The sequence below is a fragment of the Pelecanus crispus genome, chromosome 10, assembly GCF_030463565.1.
Source record: "Pelecanus crispus isolate bPelCri1 chromosome 10, bPelCri1.pri, whole genome shotgun sequence".
NCBI lineage: Eukaryota > Metazoa > Chordata > Aves > Pelecaniformes > Pelecanidae > Pelecanus > Pelecanus crispus.
In genome coordinates this window covers 37,943,731-37,969,749 of record NC_134652.1, presented here as the reverse complement: position 1 = coordinate 37,969,749, position 26,019 = coordinate 37,943,731, and the positions used below count along the sequence as shown (strand labels likewise).

Here is a 26,019-nt window from a genome sequence, read left to right as displayed (position 1 = left end):
AGCAAGCAGCCGAGCTTTTTCCCGGCAGCAGGCTTTGCCACAGCAGCAGCAGGAACGTGCATTGGTTTCATGCAAACTGCTTTTTTTTTAATAAAAAAGCAAATACCTGGGCTCACCCATTTCACCTGGTTTATGTGCCAGAGCTGCCTGCAGCAAATGCTTGGGTGAGCTGGGAAAAGGGTGGCTAAGGGGGTGTTTGCAGGGTGCGGTTTGCTGCTCCCATCCAGTGCTCATCATATTGAAAAACCTTCCCGTTTGCTCACCTTGAAATGCATTTTCCCAGGCACAGCAGGGCAGGGGGTAGCACAAAAAGCTGCAAAGATTTGTCTCCCATCCCTTAGGCTTCCCTCCCATCACTGCTGCCCCAGCACGGTGTTTTGGCTGATGGGTTGGCTTTTTCCCAGGAGGGAGCCAGTGTGTGCAGCAGGCCGGTCTCGCTGTGCCAAGGCAGCCGGTCTGCCTGGGCATTGCTCGCCTGCTGGGTCCATCCATCACATGGGAGAGGAGACAGCCCAGCTCCTGCCCAGAAATGGGAGCCCCACGGGAGGAAGAGCTGGAAGGAAGGTGCTGGGTCCATAGTGAAACACAGAGCAAGGCACAGGGTCATGTCCAGCCATAAGGAAGATGTGAGCCGGTCTGCGACAGAGGAAAATAGCGTGTGGCACATGGGCAGGACATCCAGATAGTTCGCACGCGCAGGGTCAGCATTGTCTAAGACTTCTGCTGATGTGGGCTTATTTAGTAGAAGGGAACAAGAGCGGCTCAAGGCACCACGAAACCACATTTTGGAAGAGCAGCTCTGACTCCTGCAAGCGTTGTGCGGGGCTGTGTGTGAAAGCCAGCCCAGGGCTTTAAAGCTGAGCCCCTGTAAATGGCCTCACTGTTCCCGCTGCACGTGGGTCCTTTGCAGCAACCCCTCCTCTTTCCAGTGCAAGTCTGGGCACAAACCCCAACTTGTCTGAGAAAGGAAACCCCTGGGTAATATTTGTAGGTGGAAGATGTGGCAGAAGACGCCTTGCCGAGGGAGCAACTGGAGAATAAAGGCTAAGGCATCCCCCATGCCCTGGCCCCGGTGATTCGCAAGCAGCCACAGCTGTGATCGTGGTTTGGATGCTTTGTGGGAAGCATTTTCTGCAGAGGGGAGATGCGGCAGCTCGATGCCAGCTGGGGAGGAAGCCCAGGGTCTGCTGAACCTCGCCAGGTCCCGCTTCCCATCTGCCAGGGTGGGCAGGCTACTGGCTGGGGTTTGCAGCGAAAGCACTGCAGTGTTGTTCAGCGACACCAGAGGGGACCCGTGTCTTGGGTTTCCCGGGGCAGATGGCTTATTTGGTATGTGCATGGACCGTGCAGTGCATCACAGCTGAGGGGTGCTCCCACCTACTGCTTGGGGCCTTGCGAGGACTCAGGCCAGTGTCCAAACCACCAGCATGCACTAGGCTGGTTGCATTCATGTTTCCTTCAGTATTTGTTGCGTACACTGCTGCCTGGGTGACTTGGCAACAGCTTGCAGTGAGAGGGTAAATGCAAGCGGCTCTCAGAGCCAATAGACCCAGGTGGGTACTTGTGTGCTGGCCGAGAGGTGGGTCATTTCTTTAACATGGCGCGTGATACACCCCGATGCCATAGGCTGGGTGCCCACCATGAGTGGGAGCAGCTCTCCCTGCCCAGCCTGGGCCAGCTCTGTGGGCAGAGAGGCTCCGTCCCCAGCGGCATCTCCAGCAGGGCAAGCGTTGGCACGTAGGGCAGGATGGAGGCACCTCCACCAGCACACGGACCCGCAGATTTCATGGCATGGTCCTCAGGCTCAGCTCCCACCCCAAGCCCATCCAAGAGCTAACCTGGCAGCCTAGGGCTCCCGAGCCTGCTATCCCTGCTGTCCGGCGACAAGGGGAGGGTAACTGACTTTGCTTTGCAGTTGGTAAGCTCCCTGGCTCAGGTGGAGGAGCAGGATTTCCAGCCTCGGGCAGGATGGGAGGACTTGTCATGGTCTGGAAATGTCTGCTCTTCACCTTCGCTGCTTTTCTTTTCTTGTGAAGGTGAAAGCCACAGACGCAGATGAAGGCATTAATGGGAGAGTGTGGTACAGGATCGTCAAAGGTGAGTCCAGGTGCCCCTTTGTGCATCAGTGCGTTTGCACCAGGCTCTGGCCAGCCGCACGCACAGCCTCCTTGTGCTCTCCATCCTTCTGCGCTTTGCAGCCCACAGAAACATCTCCCCCACTCCTGAGCAAAACCTCAGCATTAGGTTTAATTGCTGGGGCATGATTTGTCAGTGATGGACACCTAGATGCCGTAGCTCCTGGCTTGACCAGGGCCAAACCCTGCTGAGCTGAGCCTGATGTAGCTGAAGGTGATGAGGGCTTGGGTTTTTGCTCAATAATCTGCCTCCAAGGCAGCCCCCCGGGGAGGGCTTGGTGTGTTGCCAGGACCGATGCAGCAGCGGTAGGCAGCATCCATCTCGCTTTTTCCCCCTGCCAGGAAACGAGCACAACAACTTCCGCATCAATCCCAGCACCGGGCTGGTGATGCGAGGCATGCGGCACCTGGACAGGGAGCGAAACTCCTCTCACGTCCTGGAGGTGGAGGCCTACAACACGGAGCAGGGACCCATGAGGAGCTCCGTGCGGGTAGGGACCTCATGGTCGCGGAGGGTTGGGCAGCAGGGCTGGGCAGCGGCAGAGTTCATGCAAAATATTCAGGATGCTTCATCAGAGGGCAGTCATTTCCAGCCCTTGCAGGCGTGCAGGAAGTTTGAGAGATCTGGCATGGAAATGCTGACGGAAATTCTCTGGGGGCTGCCTGTGGGTGGAGAAGAGCTTGTTGGGGTTTTTTTGTTGTTTTTTTCTTTTTTCCTGTGACATTTCAGTGTGATGAGGCTGCTAAGTGGTGTGGCAGTTGCTGTCGGAGGGTAGCCCGTTCTCCCGGCGAGATGCGGCTCTGCTGCTGGAAGAGCTGAGGCTCAGCCTGTTGGAAACCGTGTCTCCTGGTCAGGCATCTATTTAAATAAGCCAGGACCTAGTGGCAGTAATCTTTAGCAGTGATACACCAGCTTCCCATGGTTCCCACGAACCCAGCCCTCTGGTTCCATCTATTTTTAGACCCGCTGAGTTCATGGTGGGCTCTGGCCAAGCACAACGTGCCCACAGCACCAGCAGCAAGCAGAAAACCAGGAGGAGAAAGAACGTTCCCTGGGGAAAGGGGAGAAAAAGCAGCTTGACCCACTGAACTTTGAGCAAAATTTCCCACTGAGCCGTCAGCCTTTCTACGTTGCAGGGTCTCTAACTGCCAGGTTTCCAGCAGGGGATCCCAAAGCACGGAAGAATTAATATATACACTGTATACTGTTCCCACCCACTGCTCAGGGTCTTGCAAGAACTCAGACCTTCCCTGGCCAGGGAAGGACTGAGTCACTCTAACCACGGGGCTTGTTTAAATCTATGATGTTAAACCGTGTGTGTTCACTCTCCATCACGTGGTGTTTGTAGCAGAGATAATGTTTCTCCTGTGCAGCAGATGAGTGACGTGAAGGATATATTTCCCCTCGCAAGTGTAAGCAGCTGGTGAGGCTTCACAAGCCTGCCCAGCTCACCCGTGGTTTCTCTGGGGACTTTTGCAGGTGATCATCTACGTGGAAGATGTCAACGACGAGGTGCCGGTGTTCACACAGAGGCAGTACAACCGCCTGGGGCTGCGGGAGACGGCGGGGATAGGGACTTCGGTGGCGGTGGTCCGGGCCACCGACCGAGACACAGGTAAGAAGCTGGGGGCGAGCTTACAGAAACACCCAGTTTGGAGGGAAAGCAGTGAAATCAGCCATTGCACAGATCCTGGCTTGGCTGGGCTGAAATCCCCATGTGGGATGGGCTCTGCTCCATGGTCAGGGTTGACATCGGTGTTGCCTGCCTCTTCGGGATGCTTGGTCCAACTGGCACCGTGGTTCTTGCCCCTGTCCCAGGGAACGGCGGTCTGGTGAACTACAAAATCCTGTCGGGTGCCGAAGGGAAGTTTGAGATCGATGAGAGCACGGGCCTCATCACGACAATCGAGTACCTGGACTACGAGACCAAAACCAGCTACCTGATGAACGTCTCTGCCACAGACCAAGCACCCCCCAACAACCAGGGCTTCTGCAGCGTGTACGTCAGCCTGCTGAATGAGCTGGACGAGGCCGTGCAGTTCTCTAACAGCAGCTATGAGGCTGTGATCATGGAGAACATCCCCCTGGGCTCCGAGGTGCTCCGGGTCCAGGCCCGCTCCATTGACAACCTCAACCAGATCACCTATAAGTTCGACCCCAACACCAACGCCCAGGCGCTCTCCCTCTTCAAAATCAACGGGATCACTGTAAGTAGCCATAGCATGGTCCATCCTGGCTTGGTTGTCCACTGTGGACTTTGGTTTTGGTGGCTGACACAGCTGTTCATCCTTGGCAGGGTGTGATTACGGTCAAAGGCCAGGTGGATCGAGAGAAGGGGGATTTCTACACCTTGACGGTGGTGGCCGATGATGGAGGACCAAAGATTGACTCTACAGTAGTGAGTAGCTTCTACCCACTTCCCCACCATCCTTTGCACGGGCAGAGCTGACCTCAGGTCATCTCCCCTTCCTCTGGCATGGGACAGCATGTCCTAGGTGTCCTCTCTGCTCCGGCCACCGGGTTCTGGAAACCCTGATTTGGGGGAAACCCTGCATTTGCATAAGCACGGACCAGTGCCTTTTAGCTTCTGCTTGTCATAGGGTAGGATTTCTCAGAGAAAAAAAAGAAACACAAAACCACCACCCCAAACTGTAGAGTTTGCAGGCCACTTACCACATTAAAACAGATCTGAAGGAGGTAAATTTGGGGACCTTGAAATACTTCACGGTGGTTTATGTTTAAGAGGGTTATATTTGGCAGTTTCAAAGGCAGCCAAGCAGGGGGGGTGATTTGCATTTCTCTGCTGGGGCAGGAGGCACGCCGGGTGTGGGGCAAGCCTGGTCCCCATGCCATGGGCAGGGGCAGCTCGGCTGGCACCACCCAAACTGTGCTGGTTTGGGCCAGCTGGAGGAGCGGCACCCCGGGGAGGTGTTGAAACCGGAGGCTGGCCCGCAGCGATGGGCAGCGCTCTGCGTTTCGAGCGCTCTCATGCCTTGGTGCATCTGTTGCCTCTAAAAAGGATGCTGGATGACAAAGGCAGTGATGCTGCAAGCGCTGCCTGTCCCCACCCGTGGGTGCTGGCGGCCGTGCTCTCTGCACACTGCCATGCTCTTGTCTGAGCCTCTCCCAGGGCAAGGGGGATATCCACCAAGCTTATCTAGAAAAAAACAGGGGATGCACCAACAGAGGAGTCTCCAAATCACTGCAGGGGGATATCCACGGCCCCCAGCATTGCCACGGTGGGATGCAGGGCCAGCCCACTGCCCCTCGCATGTGCCCGCACCTCCTCATCCCCCACTAACTCTTGGTTTTTTTGTTTTCTCTGTTTCCCCCTCTGCTCTCCTCCAACAGAAGGTAAGCATGTCTGTCATATTGGCATCACCCTGGGGGCCAGGATCCATCCTGAACTCAGCATCGAGTTGCAGGGAGGGACCGGGACAGAGGTCTCCAGCCCCATCCCACCAGCACCAGCCTCTGTGACACCCCCAGTGACACGGTGCCGGCCAGCAGAAATCCCAACGCCCTGATCTGGCACTTGGGACAGCAGCTGCCGGATCCATCGCAGCAGCTGAATGGGCTCTCCCCGCTCCTGGCTCTCTTGTTTTTAATTCAGCGGCAACAATAACCAGATCGCCCCAAGGCGCACAACTCACTCCCTGGCTTCCTCCGGGATGTTGTCGCATTCAGCCTGGCCGCACCTGGGGGCTTGGGGCACCCGTAAATAGAGCCCCGGGAACAGAAAGGCTCTTCCTCTCTCATTTCTATGTAGCATTGCAGCTCTTTGATTACAAACGCGATGACAGCATTTCCTCTGGCTAATCATGGCCAAGGTAGCCCGGTCCCTGGTCACCTCCACGCTGCGGCAGGGTGCCCCTCCGAGCATCTCCTGCCCAGTCTCTCACTCACCCATGTGCCTTTTCCCAAGAGGGAGCTCAGGTCTTCTATATGCCCAGTTTGCCCTGGTTTAGTTAATTTTATTTAAATACGGGCAGGTCTGACTTCTTTGTGTCTGTTTGGCTTTAAAGCAAACCCTGCCCAACCTCTGGTGCTGTGAGCATGGGTGAAATCGCTGCTTGTGAAAGGCTGAGCAGGAAAGGGTCACCCTGCAGCAGCATGAGTTGCTCCGTGCCCGGCTATTTGGAGGATAAGAAAACAGAGGATGCTCCATAGAAACATCCACCTCTCGAGAGCTGCAGCACCCTTGCATTCCTTCTCCAGCCCCTAAGCATCCCTCCTCCAGCCCCTAAGAATCCCTCCTCCTCCTCCTCCTGTGCAGACAGGGACGTAGCTTCAGATCCTGGCCTCAAATACCTGTACCCATTCCCCCGTGGGATGGACAACAGTGTGGCTGTTGATGCCAGGCGGGCAGGGCGCAGGCTCCTGCCCGCACCCTGCCTGAGCCCCGTGCCATGCCCGCAGGTGACCATCACGGTCCTGGATGAGAACGACAACAGTCCCCAGTTCGACATCACCTCCGACTCCTCTGTGAGCGTGGCGGAGGACAGCGCGGTTGGCAAACGGGTGGCCGTGGTCCTGGCCCACGACCCGGATGCGGGCAGCAATGGGCAGGTAGGGAGGCCGGCGCAGCAGGTTTGGGGCTGCCTGTAAGGCTGTGGTAGTGTTTCACCAAGGCAGAAACGCCTCCATCGGTGTCTTCCCAACCCCTTCCCCTCATCTAATAACGCCAAGTTCACAGGTTCAATCCCTGCTCACTGCAGGGGGGTTGGGCTCGATGATCTCTCAAGGTCCCTTCCAACCCAAAGCATTCTATGATTCTATGATTCTATGATTCTATGATCTGCATCCCTGCAAGAGCAAACTCTGGTTGTTGATGTCAGCAGTTTTGGGGGTGTTTGTGCAGCGGGTACTGGCGTTAACCGGTTGAGGCGTGCCTGCAGGAGAGGAAAAGCAGCGTCGTTGGGCTCTCCGGGGTAAAGAGCTCTGCGGGACACGTGTCAAAAGGAGCCCGGCAATCTGAAAACCAGCTGTGGCCTCTTGTGCCATGGGGAACGGCAGCGAAGCCCTTGGCAGGCTGAGCAGGAAGCTCTCTGACATTTGTTGCTTTCTTTACCACGCAGGCAGGCGTTAATGAGGTCCCCTCACACTTAATACCAAAAATTGCTGCCATTGTAGGAGGGCTGTGGATGAGACCGGGGTTGGCCCACAGGTGGGTGCGATGTGCCAGCACACCCATGGGCCCCAACACACTGGACCTTTTAAAATGCTCAGAGACTTCCCGAGGCGATGCTGGGTTTATTATTGTAGGGTGGCCTTTCTCTCCCTTCTCCTCACAGCATCACATTGCCTGCCCTGTTTTTCTTTCCCCGTGACGTTTCCAGGTGACTTTCTCGCTTACATCGGGCAACATCGGCCGGGCTTTTGAGATCCGTACCACCAACAACACCTACGGCGAGGTGCTTGTGGCACGGCCACTGGACCGGGAGCTTCTGGATCACTACACCTTACGGGTAAGCACCAAACCACCCTGCTCTACCTCCTTGGGCTTCTTCTGGTTGGAGCACTGAGGCTGTCGTCTTGGGGCTGTGAGCTTAAAAATAGCATTTTTTTGAAAATCCATCCCCAACTGCAGATCCAAGCTTCAGATGGCGGCGTGCCTCCCCGGAGGAAGGAGCACACTCTGCGAGTGAACATCCTAGATGTCAATGACAACCCCCCCATCATTGACAGCCCCTTCGGCTACAACGTGAGCGTGAGCGAGGTGAGCACCCAGCCCCGCTCCTCTCCTTCCATCCTTCCAAGGTGAGGTCTGACCACAAGACAACCCTGTTGTCCTCACCTGCCTTGCAGTCAGACCTCACCTTGGGTGATTTATGGGTTGCTTGCCCCTTGCAAACCTCACCTTGGGTGATTTAAGGGTTGTTGGCCCCTTGTAGACCTCATCTTGGGTGATTTAAGGGTTTCTGGCCCCTTGTAAACCTCACCTTGGGTGATTTAAGGGTTGCTGGCCCCTTGCAAGCCCTCACCTGTGATGGCCTCCTAGTTTTGGGCTAGGAGAGAGCTCTGCAGGCAACTTAAGCCCGTGAGGCTGCACGGACCAGCAGGAAGGAGAAGTGGCTACACGCCCATGGAAATGCCACCAAAGTGACACAAGAGGTGGTGCGGCGCAGAATAGGAATTGCTTTCAGGAAGCAGCTCGGCAAAAGCTAGATAATTAAGCAATAAAACACAATCAGGCGTGAGAAAAGACAACTTATTTCCTGACAGTTTAATTCCTGGACTGGGGGGTTCTCAATTTGATGATGAAAAATGAAATACAAGTAATAGCCAGTGACACTTAGCTGTGAGGAAGTGCTGCTCATGATTAATAGCTTTGCATTAAAGTTATTGCCCTGTTAGGATTTTCTTATCTATTTAATACATGTTCAGAGCCAGTTGAAGAACAGAATTTCTGTTCTGATTTCCTCCGTAATGGGACTATCCAAAAATAATTAGCCGAGCTCTGAGTCCATTAGACAGCCTTCACCTTTGCACACACACTAGTTTTTAACTCTCTTTCAGGCTGTGTCAGCCTAGAAAGGACCTAATGCACAGCTTTCTGCAGCAGGGAATCAAACTGGTTCATTTCAACAATTGGGGATGCCTTAACATAAGGAAAAAGAGGTGCAATTTCGGCATACAGTGGCAGCTGGCTTTGGCGACTCAACAGCAAATGTCGCCTGTTAAGTTTTATTCCATTTCTTTTTAAAAGCTAGCATAGAAAACACATTTAATTTCAGAGTTTCAAACAAAAAAAGATGGGTGCACTCAAGCAAAGGGCAGAGCCTTCCATTGCTAAGCCTGAGGCTGATTCTCAGCTGAGCTGCCAGTGGCAGGGCGAGTAGCCTTGGTTAATTTTTTGCACAAAGATGCATCTATTGATGAAACATCATTTGCAATAAGCACTGCAAAAATGGAATCCAGGAGCTGGTGAAGGAGAGCAGCCTTCTGCTTGGCTGCTGGGTGTTGGGGCAGTGAGTTTGGACCCTCAAGCACCACAATGCCTAGAAAAACCCCACTCTCTGTTAGAATTATATTATTAATGTTATCAATTATGCATTTGATATGTTATGAGGTGCATGTGGTTTACGTCGTGTATCTCTGCTGCTCACTCTGCTGTCTTGCCCTGCAGAACGTCGGTGGTGGCACGGCAGTGGCCCAGGTACGCGCCACCGACCGGGACGTCGGCCTCAACAGCATCCTCTCCTACTACATCACCCGCGGGAATGAGGACCTGACCTTCCGCATGGACCGCGTCACTGGCGAGATCGCCACCCGGCCCTCCCCGCCAGACCGCGAGCGGCAGAGCTTCTATAGCCTGGTGGTCACCGTCGAGGATGAGGGCAACCCCTCCTTGTCGGTGAGCCACCAAAATGTGCTTTTTGGGGGGAGGATGGAGCTGGGTAGCACTGCGGGAGCGAGCTTAGTGTTGAGATGTTGAGCATGGAAGGGGCGAACAGGCACAGGGGGTGATGTTTCAGTGACCCAGCCATTTGGGTTATGTCTCAGGGTCCAAATCTGCTGAGTACTGGTTTGATTCAGAGCCTCCTTCTGCGCCTGGTCCTGCAGGACCTTCTCTTGCAGTTGTTCGGGGAGCTGCCGTCTCCTATCTCTAAATGCCAAAAATATCAAGACCACCCCAATGGGCAAGCATGCTTCTGGCTGCAGGAGTTGTCCTGCCTGCCGGCTCCTCACGCTCTGAGTCTGAAAGCTCTCGGGATTTTGCTCTCACCCATCTCAGGGCAGGAGGTGGGTGGAGCAGCAGCTGAACCACGGTTCAGCTCACCACGGACCAAGGTGTGTCTGCTCTGGTGCTTACAAATGAGATGAGCTTTGGTAATTAGCACTACAGCCATGGCGGTCCCTGCCATGCAAGATTTGGGCAGTTCATTAATCGTGTTGCTGCTGTCCGGAGCACCCGCCCTGCGGTGAGCGGTGTCTGGGCATGCGTTTGGGGGCTGGTACAAGACCCCGTCCATCATTCTTCGGTCTGGGGAGGTGGCCGCCTTGCTTTTTAGCTACCAGCGTGCAGGAGTGCCTGGTGGGGTGACGGCATTTGCTGCAGCCTGGCTTCTCTCCCTCGCGCCTTCCCGGCTCCAGGAATAGCAAGCCTCATTATTTGTGCCTTTAAGGAGGACTCTGGCATGGGAGAGTCAAACAAGCAAATAAAACGTTTAGGGCATCTTCCAGCCCCGAGTTCCCCCTAACCCCACGGCTCTGCGGGGAGATGTGCAAGTGTCTGCATGCACAAAGCAAGAACAAATTGTGTGATGGGGAGGCATGACACCCTCTGCAACACCCTGCCATCCTTCCTCTCCCCAGCCTCCACCTGCTATCTCTCAACATCTCTCTGATCTCTCGGCACAGCTCTCACTGCAAAGACCTGCTCTACATTTTGAGGAAACAGGTTGCAACCAGCAGTGCAAACTGTGGCTTGCAAGTCTCGCTTCAGGCTTTGCACTCTCAACTCCTCCCTCCCAGGTAGTTCACAGATGCATCACCATCTTTCTCTTAAGCCAGGCTGCCACTGTGGCTTAAATCTAGGCAAGTCTCTTTCTCCGAAATGAGAGAGCATAGCTTTGTGTAACTGCAGCACCCAATGCTGCCAGCTCCTCCCAGATGGGTCCCCATCACCTCAGCACTCTGGGAGCATCACTGATGCTGCTGTGGTGAGGAATGTCATGCACCGAGCCGGCAAATCCCATTGCCATGGCAATGCCCTCTTCCTTTCTCCATGCCGGAGACAACAAGTGACACAGCTTATCGCTTCACGCTGCCAAAGCAGTGTCCCAGCAGCCTCGCTTGCCCTCAGGGTTTCGGCTGCGTGACCACCACATCACCGGCGCAAGTTATGCCAGCAGTGATGATCAAAATCCCGCGATGCTGAAGCAAAACAAAGCACCCATTGACCCAATTCCTGAGTGGAGAGAAGAGGTTTGGCCCTTTTCGGAGCTTGAGGACACTTAGGTCTTGTGAAAGGCTGTCCCGCATGTCACTCAGTGACTACTGGCCTCATGCCTGGATGATGAAATGCTGCCTGTCAGGAGTTTGTCACCTACTAGAAACTTTGGTTTCACAAGTCTAGGCTGATGCAATGATGCGCAAAAGGGGATTATTGTTTGTAATTTGTACCTGCTTCATGTGCTTTAAGATTTGGCCTTCGGAGTGCGGGAGAGGCAGAAGAGACAGAGCTGGGAGAGGACTTGGAAGTCCTGTGATGATCTGTGATACCCAGGACAGCAAGGGCGCATGGAAGTCTGGCCATCCTCTTGGGAGCTGGAAATGCAGGGGCAAAAGGGTATAAATGCTGATGATAAAAGGAAAACATTTACCCAAAAAAGCATTGCAGGAAAGAAAACCTTCACAAGCTGGTGAGCTGCGACTGGAAAGTCTCGGTGTCCTTGCGTGGGAATTGCAGGAGTCACCCGGGCTCGGTCTGACCCTGGTGCAAGCCTGCAGCTGCACCTCCCCAAGGCCTGGCCCTGCTCCAGAGTCTTTGGGAGGCTCCCCACAGCAGAAAGAAGGATGCCTGCCCGAGGGAGCTGTGGCACCCACATGCATCGGAGCAGGGGTCCCTCCCGGCACCCGCAGACCCCGGCACCGGCAGCTGCAGCGAGGCAGGGTGGATCGGCAAAGCTGCTGTCATGGCCCAGATGCCTATCTCGCAGCCACCCCCAGCCAGGGCTGCTTCAGCCTCTGCAGTTTCTGTTCCCATCCGCCTGCTCTGAAACAAGAGTTCAGGTGAAGCGCCGCGGCTCCTCGCTTTCCGGGCAGCAAAGCCCCCAGTGCTGATGCAGCAGAAAACAGCCAGCACCAGCGTGCTGGCTTGACCTGCGTTCCCAAACCAGGCGCTTGCAAGAGCTGGTGGGACCCGGCAAGGTCCGTGAGGGCACGAGCATCTCGCTGGGTCACCTTCACCATAAGCATCCTTGCCCAAAGGTGCAGCGCCGTGCCACCTTCTCCACCACTGGCGGGGGCCAAGGCGGGGTGCCAGCACCCAACATACCAGGGCTCCCACTCCAGCATGTCTGGAAGGTTGGGTAGCCATCGCTTCTTTCCCCTAAAAGTCTTCAGTTTTCCTTCTGGCGAGCTTTCCAGGTGGGAAACGGTCCCTGATGCCACACAGTGCCCCGACGTGCCGCATCAGTGCCCCTGGCAGAGAACGCGGCTGCTCAGCTCACCTCCGCCTGCCCAACACACATGCCTGTGGCATGGAGCATCCCAAAAAATGGGATTCCTGCAGCATAGGGAGAAACCTGTTTCCAACAAAGCTTTACTCTGTCGTCAAACCGTGCATTTGTTAGCAAACGGAGAGACTCAGAGAGGGTTTCAAAGCGGCTGGGACCTGTGGGCAGGCAAATCTCCCACATGCCTTTCCTGCTGCAGCCTCTGGGACAGGGATAGGGAAGCACCAGAGGCACTGGGTGAGCTTTCCCAGCAAAGCCGGGAAAGGGGCTGAGCCATGGGTGGCAATAAAGCACGAGTCCCGTTCTCAGGAGCTCACACCCGCGATGGGGGCATGGGTGCTGGCTTCTCCTTTACCCCTTTGCCTGTGGCCAGACCATCTTGAAGTTGCTCTCGTTGAAGCCAACGCTGGATTAACCAAATCCTGCAGCGGGCCACGGTGTCCCCGGCCTATTGCAGAGCCAAACACTGTTTCCTTCAGCCACGTAGTGTGAAAATACGGCGTGCTGCCGGGGAAGCTCTGCCCGGGCACGCTGACTGGTATAGTAATATTGCTCAGGTCTGACACTGTTTTGGTATGACTAATGTTTATGTTTGTCTAGTGGCAATTTTTTCCCCACTTTACAACAAAAACAGCAAGAGAAAAAAAAAAGACACACTCCCTTTGAGTATCAGTGTCTACCACAAGGTTTTATCTCCTTGCCAGGGGCTGAGTCACACTGGAGCCTGACCCATGGCGTCTTTTGGATAAGCGATGCTGGGGTGCTGCGTTCGGACGGAGAATGCTGTGAGGGTGCCCGCGTCCCCCGGGGCATTGCAGGGTCCTCTGGTGTGGCTGAAGGCAGTGGCCCCGGGGACGGCTGCTCTGGCCATGCTGGCCCCAGGAGGATGCGGGGAAGCCAGCCGGAGCATTTTCCACTGCCCGCTGCGAGCTCCCGCGCCTCCGCCTCTGCAGGGGCTTTCAGCCACATCACGGGAACATCCTCCAACACCCTCCAGATGAACTTTCTAATTTACAGACATTTAAAAAAAAAAAAACACCAAACAAAAACCAAACAAAACCTGTAAACTTCCTTTTTTTCTTTTAATCAGCACTGATAATAAACTCCCCTGATCCCAAGCCGAGGATAAAATTGCAGCAGTAACAAGGCTCCCCCCGATGTGTGTCCAGCTGAAAAAGCAGCAGCCTCGCAAGTCAGTGGCCATCTCAAAAGGCTGGTGGGGAAGGACGGCTCTGTCAGCGGCAGGGAGCCTCTCCCCTTCCTGTTTTGCAAAGAAAAAGGTAGCACAAGGGTGGCCGGTGACCCTGTTTTGTCTCACAGTGGATAAAGTAGTTTACCATCCGCTCCCGGAGAGGATGTTCAAAGATGCAGAAACAGGTTGGTGTTGCAGAGCTTAAACCCCTGGCAATAAGTTAAATCCTCAGGGGAGGTTTTCAGCTGCAGGTCGTCCTTCCTTCCCCGCATCCCCAGTTTTCAGCTACTCCATAAAACGTGAGCAGTACACAGTCTTGATGTTCTCCACAGAAACAGGTAGGCAAAAACTGAAATCCGGGCAAGAGAGGTTCACTTCCAGCCCCAGGTCACAGCCAGGATAGGAGATGAGGGCAGGGCCCCTACACTCAGCCTCATTTTTTAAGGCTTTGCTGCCCGTGGCCATGCTGTCCTCCCAGGGGGTCTCGGCTGGGCGAGCGTGGCGCGGTGGCTGCCTGGCCTCTCCCAGCTGCGGCTGGGGGATGCGGTTTCCTCCGGGGTCTTTAGGCTTTCAAGGAATTTGGTGAGTCAGGAACAGGATCTGGAAAAGAGCAGACCAGGGGTATTAGTCTGGCTTGCAGCTGCGGGGACACACTTCGGGAAGCAGCCAAACTCTGCTTTCGTTGACTGCGCTGGAAGGAGAAGCCTTGGGTCCTTCCTGTCTTCAAAGTCCTGGGACTTGATGTCAGCGCCCACACAATGCAAAGTTTGCAGCTGATATTTACCCCCCGCTTTCCCAGTAACCCCCATGGCTGCCTCTTTCCTTCCCATCCCTCCCGCAGTGGTCCCCATGGGGGCTCAGCATTGCCGGTCACTCACCCAGCGTCGGGAAGAAGCAGTCCCCAGGGCCGGGGGGGGACAGGGGGGTGCCAGGATCGGAGAGCAAGTGCCAGCCAGACTCGGAGGGCTGCCGGCTGGCCATGTAGGAGAGCTGGGGTCGGGGCCGCGGCTCCGTGCTCGCCGAGGGGACCGCCTCGAAGACAGGGTTTTCGATGCCCTGGGCACTGCTGCGGGAGAGGAGAGGGTGTGAGGGGTGGGGATTAGCATTTTTACTTCAGGAGCCTTTTTTATCCCTGGGGTTTTGGCTGAGCACTGGGAGCAATCAAGCAGGGCAGGGAGCAGGTTCAGGCGGTGGCACCTCGGCTGAGAGCAAGCAGGGAGCCTGGCGCAGGGCGGGAAGCTTAACTAAAAGGCATCGTGGTTCAAGCTCTCTCGGGGCATGGGGAGACACATGCCCTTGGCCCAGGCAAAAAGAACGGAGGCACTTCCCACTCAGGGAGGGAAGAGAAACAGCGGCTGCCCGGAATGGGACAGGACCCCGGGCATGGGTGCTGCCAGCATCCCCCTCGCTCTACCCGGCGAGGATACACTCCGGCTTCAAGGGGAGGGGAGGACAAGACCCTTGCAGGGTCCAGGATGCGGGCAGAGGGGGTGCGAGGAGGTTAGGGGGAGCTGGAAGCACGTGGGTTTCCTCACCTCTCCATTCTGACGAGTTCGTGGGCACCTGCCAAAGACAAAACAGTTGGCGTGCGCACTGGCAGCCCAGCATCAAACCCACACCCGCTGCCAGCGCTGTTTGCTGGTGTCTTGTCCACATCCAATTCCTCCTCTTCCTCTGCATTCCTCCCTCCCCTTCTTCCTTCTTCAGCATCAGCCTTTCCTTTGCTCCCAAACCTCCCTTTTTGCACATTCCTGCTGCCTCCGGTCTCCCGCCTTGTTTACTCCCCAAGTCCAGCCCCAGCCCTGCCTCCTCCCAAATTGAAACCGCAGGCTCTGAACCAGAGGGAAGGAGGTGCTTCCGCCGGCGCAGGGTGAGGCGAGGTGCAGCTGTAGATCCTGGGCTGCAGCCCAGCCCCGCATGCAGCCACAGCCTGCCTGGGACACCCCCCGGGGGGCTCTGCAAACCCCCGTGCTGGTGTTTGGCTGCCCCTGCATTTGTCTGGGTAGCACCCTGTTCTTTATGTCCTCATCCCCTTTGCAGATCCCACAGCCCGCGCTACTCGGGTGGGCTGGATGGCTGCACGGTGAGCGTCCCCAGCCGAGACACACGACTTTTGGTCCAGACCATGCCGATAGAAATATCCTGTAGCTAAGGTGATCCGGCTTATTTTCTCTTCCAATGCCAGTAACAACTGTGCTTCTCTGGAGACACCTCAGAAACCAGTCCCTCCCGAGTTTTGCCTTCCTTCTTGGGTTAAATAGCATCCAGGTGATGCTTTGCAGCACAGAGTGGGGAAGCTGCACCCCGACCGCAGCGAAATGGATGCATGAAGGCACGCGGCCAGTCATTTCGGCCAGGGAAGGATACCAAAAGTGCAGTTCCTGTTCTCGTGGCTGGCATCGTGCCCAATGCTGCTGCAAAAACCACTTCTCCAAAGGGTTTGCTCAGAGCCACACAGCCGCCCACCGAGCTCGGTGAGAGAAACCGCAGGGCCCCTGGCTTGCCCAAGGCTTGATGAAACAGCTCCGCTGGTTAAGGTGGTGCCCCTCTCTGCTTAATTACTGAAATCACTGGGAGCTGAGCGCAGGCAGGAGCCGGCAGCCGGCTGCACGTCAGTGCTGCCTGGTTTTCTAGGGCTGGGGCAGCCGGGGAGAGAGGCAGCTTGCTGCGGTCCTATTGCCATAGAAAAGTAAGGGGTCTTTTTAAAGATGGGGGGAGCAAAAGCACAAATAAAGCTTTTTCATTATAAATGATCCAGCCACCAAGCCAGGAGGCGTGGGGTTGCTACTCTCCCCTTAATTGGTTTAGTGGTGGACTTGGTAATGTTAGGTTAATGGTTGGACTGGATGATCTTAAAGGTCTTTTCCAACCTAAATGATTCTATGATTCTATGATTCTATTCAATCACTCAGGAGGTAAAGGTGCTATTTTGGCTGTGCGGTGGAGGGAGGGATGAATAAATGAGCCGGCTCTCGCAGTGGATGGGGAGGAAAGGGCTCAGCAGGGAGGGGACCTGGCAGCATCTTTACAGTCTCAGTGCCCCCAGCACGCTCCCGGGGTGCCTTGCGGGCATCGCAGGTCCCTCTCCTACCCCACACTCCTCGCCACAGCCTGCAGGCACAGCTGGCCTTTCCCAGGACTGCTTTCCAGGAGGCACCTGGCAGGGACCTGTCCTTGGGCCACCTTACATGGTGCCTGTGGGACTCCGGATAGCCAAATCCACTGGCCCCAGCGGGACACGTCCCATCCCATAAAGGCCATGGAAATGCAGCCCGGGAGATGAGATGGGTGTCCCTGCTGGTGGCTGGTGCAGGGTGGGTACATACGTCTGTTGCTGACCGCTTGTCTCTGCTTGTAAATCAGGAGCAAGATGAGGGGCAGGCAGAGGATGCCCACAATGCAGGCGCCTGTTGCCAGCGCAGCGGCCGTGATATCTGCAACAGAAGAGGGCAGAGCTGGAGCAGGCGGCGGGGAGGGTTCACCTTGCCTTTTCTTGGTTTCCTCCAGCTGTAGCAGAAGCACAGGGCAACACCAGCATTGCTCCATGCCTGATGCAGCGTGGCTCCCGCACGCACAGGTGGTCTGCTGCTAGCGGGACTCGTGCTGGGATACATTGCCCATTGCAGAGATAAGCTCCGAGGCATTGGTTTAGGACATTGACCAAAGTCCTTCATTGCTGGAGGACACCCCAAGGTCTTTCTTTGGTCTTGTAGATATGAGGAGAGAAGCAGGGGGCCTGATAAAGCCCTTTGAAGTCAGCAGAAAGGCTCCCCAGAAAGGCTGGCAGCCTTCGGGCACGTCTGTGGCCATCAAAGTCCATGTGGGATGGCTTGCAGCAGGGTCAAGGGCTGCCTAAATCAAGGGCAGATTCAGCTCAAGCCCTCCTCTCCTGCGCATTCTGTCCGGGAAAGCAGCCTCTTGCTCTGCATGTGTTTGGGGAAGGGGAATTTTTTTCTTTTTTGCCCAGCAGGATAGGGTGTCCAGCATTTGGGACTGGGTTAGACAGAAAGCACCACTCATGGGGAGGATGGCACAGTTTCCCATGGCTGGGCTGGCCCCAACCATGCTGCAAACCAATTTTAGCAAAATCTGCCCATTTAGCAGTCAGAAAACGGGGGTAGACAGAGAGCGCCACAGAGAAACCACCTGCATAGCAAAGTGTGGGCACCTCCAGCGTCTAGACACAGCGCCAGTGGACCCTCATGTTGTCTGAGCGCTCAAGCAAGATTTGGGTTTCCCCTGCTAGAGCATCTCTGCTCGGGGAGATGTGGCATGGGCTTGGGACGGTGGTAGGGTGTTGCAAGAAGGTCGTGTGACTCTCTATCTATCTGTCCCTTCCCATCTGCTTGTGGCAGGGGCCGCTAAATCCCTGATTGTGGGTTGGGGGGGGGGGGGGGCGCTCAGATGCTTTATAAACATGGGGTGAAGGATCTCCATGGGCTTCAGGACAGTCACATCTGGGTGACATGGAAACACGGGCCAAAGGAGGCTCTCCTCAGCCTAAGGACGTGCCTCTCAGGTGCACCCCATGGGCACAGCCTTGGAAATCACCCTCCCAACACCTGACCGTGAGCTTGCATCTGGACACAGGTGTGTTTAGAGCAAGTGGCCATCCCTGGTGAAATACACAGGCCAGGACAGTGAGCAGTACATTGGAGAGAGGGTTGGGTTTTTTTTTTCCCTTTACCTTTGCTGGTGGCAGTATGAAACGTGCAGTTTTGAAGCCCTCCTCTGCCTGCTGAGAAGAGAAAAGCATGTTAGATCTCAGGGGATTCGCTCAGGTAGCACAGAGCTCCCACACCTGCTAGCTGCGCTTGCCTTTGCTTGCCGGTATTGAGCAAATCAGACCAGAGCATCCCAAAAGCAAGACTTTAATCCTGGGAAGCTTACACCAAGATTCCTGCTGCAAGACCCCTTTTCCCTCGCAGCGGCCGGGCCTGTCCCTGGCTATACAGGGTCTTTTTTTTTTGGTCTAAAATAAAAAATATCTAGCCTAACGCTGCAAATCAAGGGCAGGGGATGCCTCCCCACTCCTGCTCTGCCTCCCTGGGCAGCTCTCGCTGCTTGGCTGCTGCCCCATGGTTACCTCCAAGCCCTGCATCCCAAGCAATGCCAGCAGCCCTTACACTCCGCCTTGCCCGCCAGCCATCTCCTTCTATGTTGAGGTTTGTTTTCCTCTCTTCCAGAAAGAGGTTGAGGAAGATCAGTGAAACTATGTAGCATGGATTTTATTATTGCATTCCAGCCTCTTGATTTATTTTTTCTTTTTTTTTTTTTTTTAACGTTCCAGTGCTCGCTGGCCCTAAGTCAAACCTTCAACATCTGCTGCTCTTTGACTCTTGCAGCATGGCTTGGACTTTTGGCATCAGCACACCCTGCCTCCCCAGCCCCGATGCTGCACCCCAGCATCCCCTTATCTGCCACCTTGCCCCGATGCACCCCGGCATGGATGCAGGACTGGCAGGGGCTCCCCTTGCCCCCCCTCACCTTGCTGGATCTGCAGCTCCACGAAGCCATGAGCGACCTGCAGAGTGTGGGGCTTGCCGTGCTCCCGCCTGGCCTCCACGGCGTAGCAGCAGTAATTCCCGCTGTCCTGCAGCGTCAGGTTCATCACCACGATGTGAAAGGCACCATGGTGGTAGGGGACAAACTCTACCCCGTGATGGCTGGCTTGCCCCCCGAGGGGGGATTTTTGGGTGCCGTTGCCCAGGGGCTCGTGGTGCCTGCCCACGTCGTGGTGCAGCTCCTTCTCGGTGACGTTGCGGATGTGCTTCTTCTCGGAGCAGCTCTGGTCTCCATTGCTGCTGAAGTACCAGGTTTTGTAGAGGAGGTCATGGCGGTCGGCAAGGGGACCGCTGATCCGGCAGGTCAGGGTGACGTTCTGGCCCTCGGGGCAGATGCAGAGCGAGTACGGGGTGGTGATCAGGAAAGCTGCCGTCCCTCCTGCCAGGGAGAAAGCACAGCGGCCGAGTCAGACCCTACAGCCCTGGGCTTTACCCTGAGTTCATAGCAAAATGGGGATCTCTGCCCATCAAGCACTGCAGACCCCACCACTGATGTTGGCAGAGGGATGGCTAGGGGTTGCAGAGAGCAGAGAGCGTGAACACCAGCCTGCAGGCAGAGGGAAAGAAACCTTCACCCATGCCCTTAAGGCAAGGAAAACTCATGAGCTCCCCATATCCCAAGAGAAGGGAGATGGGAAGCACGGCACGAGCCCTTCACTTGCTCTGTAGCAACATCCCAGCCGGGCTGGAAGCACAACTTCACCCTAGAAATAAGCCCTGGAGGGGAAGCATGTTTTAAATATAGCTGAGCATCAGCTTTTAATAGCAGCAGGGAGGCAGGAGTTTGCCCGGGGCTGGCAGAGCCGGGTGGCGTGGGGCAGGGGAGGGGGAGGGTCTGCCCCAGACGCCTGCTTTTGGAGCACCAGACCTCTGCAAGGCGGGGCAGCGGGGTATGGCTTGCAAATGAGGAAATAGAAGTACTGCTGAGCAGGCTGCAAAGAAAAAAAGAGAAAAAAAGAAAAAGAAAATAGCTAGGAGGAGCCTGTGCCCCCTGAGATCAGGCAGGGAGCGGGTCCCACCCTGCTTGTTTTTCAGCCCTTGGGGAGGAGAAGGGGGAACTGGCCAACACCGACTGCGAAAAGCTGCTTGAAAATGAAAACAATTTTCAGAAAGAAATCCCTGACTGCTGCCAGCTGCAAAACATGTAGTGGGAGGCCTGGCAGAGGCGCAGGAGCGTGTCGGTGGGGACAGAGGGAAGCAGAGGAGCGTACCGTGGCGTACTGGTCCCATCCTGGCACACCAGTGGAGGGTACTGGTGGGTAAGGGGAGCTGTGCATGAGGGGAGAGAAAAGAGCAAATACAGGCAAGTGTTTGGTGCTCAGGCCCCACCATTACTTTGTGTTTGCAGAAGTTGCAAACATCACCTTCGAAAGCTGAAGAAAAATGAGATTCTGGGTTCATTTGCTCTAAATTTTTGAGAAAAGGAGGTTCCTGGGGCTGGTTTGCAACAGAAAAGACGGTCTGAAGACAACATGTTCTTTTATTTTGGTAACATCCTGTTGTGCCATTAGCTCCACCACCGTTTCGCTTTGAGGTTTTTCACTTGCTATATTGAGCAGGCATTAATCACAGGCAGGGTGTGCTGTGCCTGCCCGCAAGTCATCCAGCCGGGCAAGAGGCTCCCGATCACCGGGCTGCCTGGAGAGCATCCTCCTCCGTGCAGGGTCACGGCCCTGACACGGGGCTCCGCTTGAGAGAGTGAAAGTGAAAATGTCCCCTGTGCCTTCCACCCCTCGTGGTTATTTATGGCTTTTAGGACTATGGTGATGTCTAAGCCCCGTAAGAACAGCCATGAAGCCCCCAAGTCCTCACAGCCTGCCTGAGAGTGCTTTGCAAGGAGAGGGGGGCTTTGGGGAGGGCATCTGCCCCATCGGACCCCCCCAGTCTGCAGTATGCAGTGCCGAGGAGTCCTGCGGAGCCAGGGATGGCGTGACCTTTGCTGAACCACTCCTGCTAATCGCCCCGGCTTCCTCAGCCGGCTCCCCACGGCACGTGCAGCAGCACATCCCTGGGGCTGCTCTGGGGCAGAGATTTGTGTGGCCAACGCTGCCCCGTTTCTGCTTGTTTCCAAGCCCCGACTGCTCCCCATCGTCGGATGCTGCTGAGGCTGGGATGTTTGGCCGGGCTGGCTGGGTATTGGCACACAGCGGAGTGGGTCCCCCACCTCCTTGCCAGCGTTCCGAGCACAAAAGGCACCTCAGCTGTGTTTCTCGATACCTGCTGCAACAGGAAGTGCTCCATTCACATCGGGGGTCCCCTGGGAGCCAGGGGAAGGGAAGCCAGGGCTCTATTGGAGGAAGCCGCACTTCCAACACCTTGCAACAGTATCTGCGGGAGTCTTTGTTTTCCAACCCCCTGGTCCTCAAATAAAACGGGGCTGTCCGGCTCATCCCCACACAGTTTTGCAAAGCCATGCCTTGCTAAACCATCCAGCCTCCACCCCCGGGACTTGATGGGAACCGTCTGGATGGAAAGTCAACACAGCCCACGCTTTCGGCAGCAGCGCCCAGCCGTGGGGAGGGGCAGAGGTTACCATGTGTGCGAAGCCTTCAGCATTACCAACTTCCCTGCTTTCTCCCGAGCAGGGGAAGGCTTCCAAAAGCCAGCGAGCAGAGGAGAAAACAGCTGGGGAGGAGGGCTGGCGAGGCACGGCATGCCCCATGGCAGTGCCAGGGAGGTTGCTGTTCCCTCCCCAAGATATAACGAGACTTTAAAGCCATGCTAGATGCCAGATGGTGCCCGGAGGAAACATCTTCTGTCAGCATCTTTACACTAAAGCTCGTAGATCTTAATCTTCCCTGGGTGCTGTGGGCTTCTTCCATGCCCAGACCCCAGGTCTGGCTCCATCCCATCCCACGCGGACCATTCCCTTTGAATTCAGGGCTGCTGGCAAATGCCAAAATAAAGCCAGATGCCCAGCTCCACACAGCTCCAGCCAAGGGAGCCGGGGGAGCGCTGGACGCTTCAAGGTCCAAGATGAGAGCTGTTGTCTTGTCATCATCTGGTAAAGACCAAGGAGGTCTCAAGGGGGTGCCAAAAGTGCCCCTCTTCTTCTTTGGCACCTCGGTAACTTTGGCTCCTCCCCACCAACCTGTAGCCTTGCAATGGCGCAGCACAGAGCCCGGTGCAGCGCTGGTGCATCCCCAGTGCCAGCACCGCTGCCCAGCTTGAAACCTGGGAGCTCTTCTTTCAGAGAAAACAATGTGAAGAAGAAAAGTGCTAAAGCCACAGAGCCTGTGTTAGTTCGCCAACAAACAGCTTAAATAAAATAGGATTTCATGTCGAATTCTGGGTGGGTGAGCAAAAGCCTCTCCTGGGTGCTTCTCCTAACTTTGGTCCCCTGCTATGGCACGCAGGTGTTTGATTTACACTCCTGTGACTTGCAGAAGTGATTTCCACATCATGTCACCTGTTTCCACTCCAGGGAAATCTGGGTGGGAGGGCTGCGGCCTTTGGAGGGGCTCATCAGCAGCAGAGGAGGGGCAGCCCATCGAGAGAGCAGCTGCTCTTAAAGGTCTTTTCCAACCTAAACAATTCTATGATTCTATGATTCTGTGCTCGGTGCTGGAGCGAGGAACCCAGCTTTAATTAATTCCTCTTCTGGGAGCTTTTGTAACAGCCTCACGTGAAAGTGCCGCAAGCCCCATCGTCACTGTGCTGTCATTACGCTTCAGAGTTACCAGCTGGGTGAGATGTGCAGGGGCAGCCATACCTCGTCACAAGTACTTAGAGCAGGAAAGAAAAAGAAGGGCTTACAGCAGGAAAGAAAAAGGAGAGACAAAATTTACTGAAGATACTAGAGACGCCCATGTTAATGGCCCTCATCTCCTGCATCCTGAGGAGCCAAATGGCTTTTCAGTGGCGGGGCCGCTCCCTGGGTACCCATCATCCAGGCTGTGGGGAGAGCAGCCTGGGGCTGCTGCACCCGCAGGAGGGTCCTGCCTTGCTCCTCTTCCAGCACGGCCCTGGCTTGGGGACAGGGTCACAACGCCGGGTGTGTGCTTGGGATGTGATTTGAGAAAGCCCAGCTCAGCTGCCATTCCTTGGGTAGCGAGGAGCCACTTCCCCATCCACCTAGCTGCCAGTGTCCCCAAACCATGTAGGAGCTGGATGTCTCCAAGAGTTCTACTTCTCCATCAAGCCCTGCTAAAATTAGCCAGGGGTTCAGAAAGTTTTGGCAGGCGTGCAGTTGCATGGAGCTCAGTTCCTCTGGCACCAGGTTCAGGTTGAACATCGGTGTCCAAGCCTGTGGTGTTGCCGAATGCCTGATGTTCTGTCCCAGCACCCCAGACGCGTAAATGAAATAATCTAAAGCCCCGTGGAGATTCTGGGAATCGCTCCCTGATGTTGAGAGGCTCGGATGAGAGGAAAGCACACTTCAATCCGCACCAGCCTTGCTGTCCCAGAGGAGAAGGGACCCCCCCTGCCCCATTGCAGGGGGGCATCATTTCTTCCTGGGGCCGTACCGGCAGAAATCCTGGAGGCAGTCACTTTGCCATCCCAGGACAGAGGGAGAAGCCAAGCCTGATAGGATGCTCATCCTCTGCCTGCAAAGGGCAGGGAGGGACCACAGTCCTTCCCACCTTCGTCGTCTGACCCTCCATCCGCAGACAAACTGCGATTTTAATTGCCACCAGCCCTGTTTCACCACCTAACCCCAGAGCCCTGGTACAGAAACGCTGCCTGCCAGGGCTGGTGCAGAGTCAGGCATGAAGCAGCCCCCCCTCTCAGAGCATTCCCCCTGATGAGCGGCCGGCAAGCTTCCAGCACAGGGAAGAGCTTGCTCGGGGGAAGGGAAACTCGGCGGCCGGACACGGCAGTCCTGGCCCCGCCAGTTGCCCACCCAGAGAAGCTGCCCAGCACGTCCCAGCGATTACAGGGGATCCTTAGAGAGGGCATCCTGGCCCTGCTCTTGCAAACCACCTCCCTCCGCTCCCCCAGGGCTGATAAAAGGTTCCTTTCACCACTGTGCAGCCAGGGACCTCCGCAGTGCCGGGGCAAAGTGCCGTGCGGGAGCTTTTCCAGCTCGGGATCTGTGGAGGAGGCTGGCAGGGACAGGGGTAGCTGCTTTCCTTCCACGCACATTAGATCAAAGCAAAGGAGGAAGGAGGAAAACCCAATCCCGGAGTTTTAAAACAGCAGCTCCCCCATGGCCCCTTTCCCCCGACACAACCAGCGTCGCGTGAAACGCTGACTTGATCCCCCCCCCCCCGCCGCTCCAAAATCACAGGGGAAGTAAGTAAATAACCCTCCAAATGCCCCAAATTCCTCATGCAGAGGCACAGCCCTGGCTGGGCAAATGTGGTGCCCCTGTGAGGAGAGTTTCTCTGGGCGCAGAGGCGAGGAAAGCAAGCTGGAGCTTACCGTGGCGAGCGAGCAGGCAGAACGTGGCCAGCAGCAGCCCTGGCCGGGGGGACGTTGCCTCCATGGTGGCTGGGGCAGCCGAGGGAAGCTCGCCTCTCCGGAGCCGCCTGCACGCTCTGAGCAACCCCGCAGCGACAGCCAGACTTGCACACACAGGAAATTTCATTGAGATATTGCACACGGCAATGGAGAGAACTGCGAGCACCCCCAGGAGGTGAGATGCAGCAGGGAGCTGCGGGCGGCCGGGGGGAGCAGCACCCCCACGGGGCACCCCACGGAGGGGTGACACTTCAGTCCCCACCCGTTTGGGCAGCAGCACCCCCACGGGGCACCCCATGAATGGGTGACACTTCAGTCCCCACCCATTTGGGGTTGGTTTGTTTTTTTTTCCCTTACAGGGTTCCTTAGAGCAAGCTGGTCCCCCTGCCTGCATTTTCGGGGTGCACAGGAGGAGCTGAGGAGGGTGCTCGCTGTGCTGGAGGAGCTGTGGGTGCTCACAAGGTCCCCATCCCTTCACCGGTGGGAGCTGAGCCCCTGGGGCCAATCTCCAGCTTGCTTGATTAAAGCGCACATTGCTTGTAATTATTGTTTTTCCCATGTTTGTGAGGATTAAGCGGGCAGAAACCCTCCTGGGATGAACAGGAGGCAGGTACAGGGAAGGGTAACTCAAAACGGTGCCAGCTCAAGGAAGGGAACAGAGCTTTCCCCAAAAAAAGGGGAGCAAAGCATCTCCCTCCTGCAGGCTGTTTGCACAGCGGGGGCCTTAACTCTGCCCTCAAAGAGCAAAGCAGCCCCACGGGCTGACTCATGTATCTCATCCCGGAGCTTCACTTCGAATTCAAAAGGTGCCGACGAAATCTCCAGCCTCCTCATTTCAAATAGTGCAGGCAGGTGCCTGTTCCCTGGAAAGTGGAGCCCAGAGACACGTGGAGGTTTGCAAACCGCAGGAGCATTTGCTGCTAACCTGCTCTGAATTTGGAGCATGCAATGCAATAGAAAAGTAGCTAATTAGTGTGCGGCTTTGTGGTTTTTACAGCAAACACGTCTGTGATGCTCTCGTCAAAAATGTAACCCTTGTCTGGCAGGAAGAAATTTGTCACTGGGGAAGGCATAGGCACAAAGTCCAGAGACTCCAAGAAAATAGCTTATCTGTCCCAAGACCCCATCTCTGAGCTGAGCCCTTAGGCAGGGTGGCACACTCTCGTCACCTCCCTGTCTCCAGGCGTGCCCCCGTGGTGACACAACCAGAAGACACTCTTCGGTGAGGACATCCAAGTGCCTGTGCAGGGTCAGATACAGCTGGAAGAGGGTCAGGACAGGCTGAGCCTGCCCGGCGGTGAAATTGGGGTTAGCAGGTAGATGATGGGACCTGAGGGAGGAGAGGGCGGGTGTCTGAGATGCTCATTTTTGTTCTTCTCCTGAGCCATGGCAGCATCATCTCCACGTACTTTCCACCCTACCATGTTGCCACCCTCAGTAATAACAACCAAGGTGACCCCAATGTGAAGGTGAGGACTCACACAGGCCTTCTCCAAAGGCAGCGAGGCATGATGGGGTTCAGCCTCTGGCTTTCCCTCTG

The 26,019-nt window shown here is 55.9% G+C and overlaps 2 protein-coding genes across 2 annotated transcripts in view; one reads left to right on the top strand and one right to left on the bottom strand.

Moving 5' to 3' along the window:
• The window catches only part of CDH23 (cadherin related 23), a 210,519-nt gene that overhangs the window by 165,972 nt on the left and 18,528 nt on the right, over positions 1-26,019 (top strand). The window contains exons 27-36 of the mRNA XM_075717465.1: positions 2,037-2,097; positions 2,478-2,626; positions 3,616-3,751; positions 3,955-4,343; positions 4,433-4,534; positions 5,488-5,490; positions 6,556-6,705; positions 7,476-7,604; positions 7,727-7,855; positions 9,266-9,493. Of these exons, the coding sequence (XP_075573580.1) occupies positions 2,037-2,097; positions 2,478-2,626; positions 3,616-3,751; positions 3,955-4,343; positions 4,433-4,534; positions 5,488-5,490; positions 6,556-6,705; positions 7,476-7,604; positions 7,727-7,855; positions 9,266-9,493 (1,476 nt within the window). The remainder of the gene's footprint in view (positions 1-2,036; positions 2,098-2,477; positions 2,627-3,615; positions 3,752-3,954; positions 4,344-4,432; positions 4,535-5,487; positions 5,491-6,555; positions 6,706-7,475; positions 7,605-7,726; positions 7,856-9,265; positions 9,494-26,019) is intronic.
• Positions 13,403-24,504, bottom strand: VSIR (V-set immunoregulatory receptor). The gene is made up of 7 exons (XM_009477674.2): positions 24,441-24,504; positions 19,000-19,455; positions 18,200-18,247; positions 16,839-16,946; positions 15,048-15,075; positions 14,391-14,578; positions 13,403-14,112 (listed from the first exon to the last, which is right to left on the bottom strand). The coding sequence occupies exons 1-7, from the start codon at positions 24,502-24,504 to the stop codon at positions 14,075-14,077; spliced, it is 930 nt and encodes a 309-aa protein (XP_009475949.2). The 3' UTR covers positions 13,403-14,074.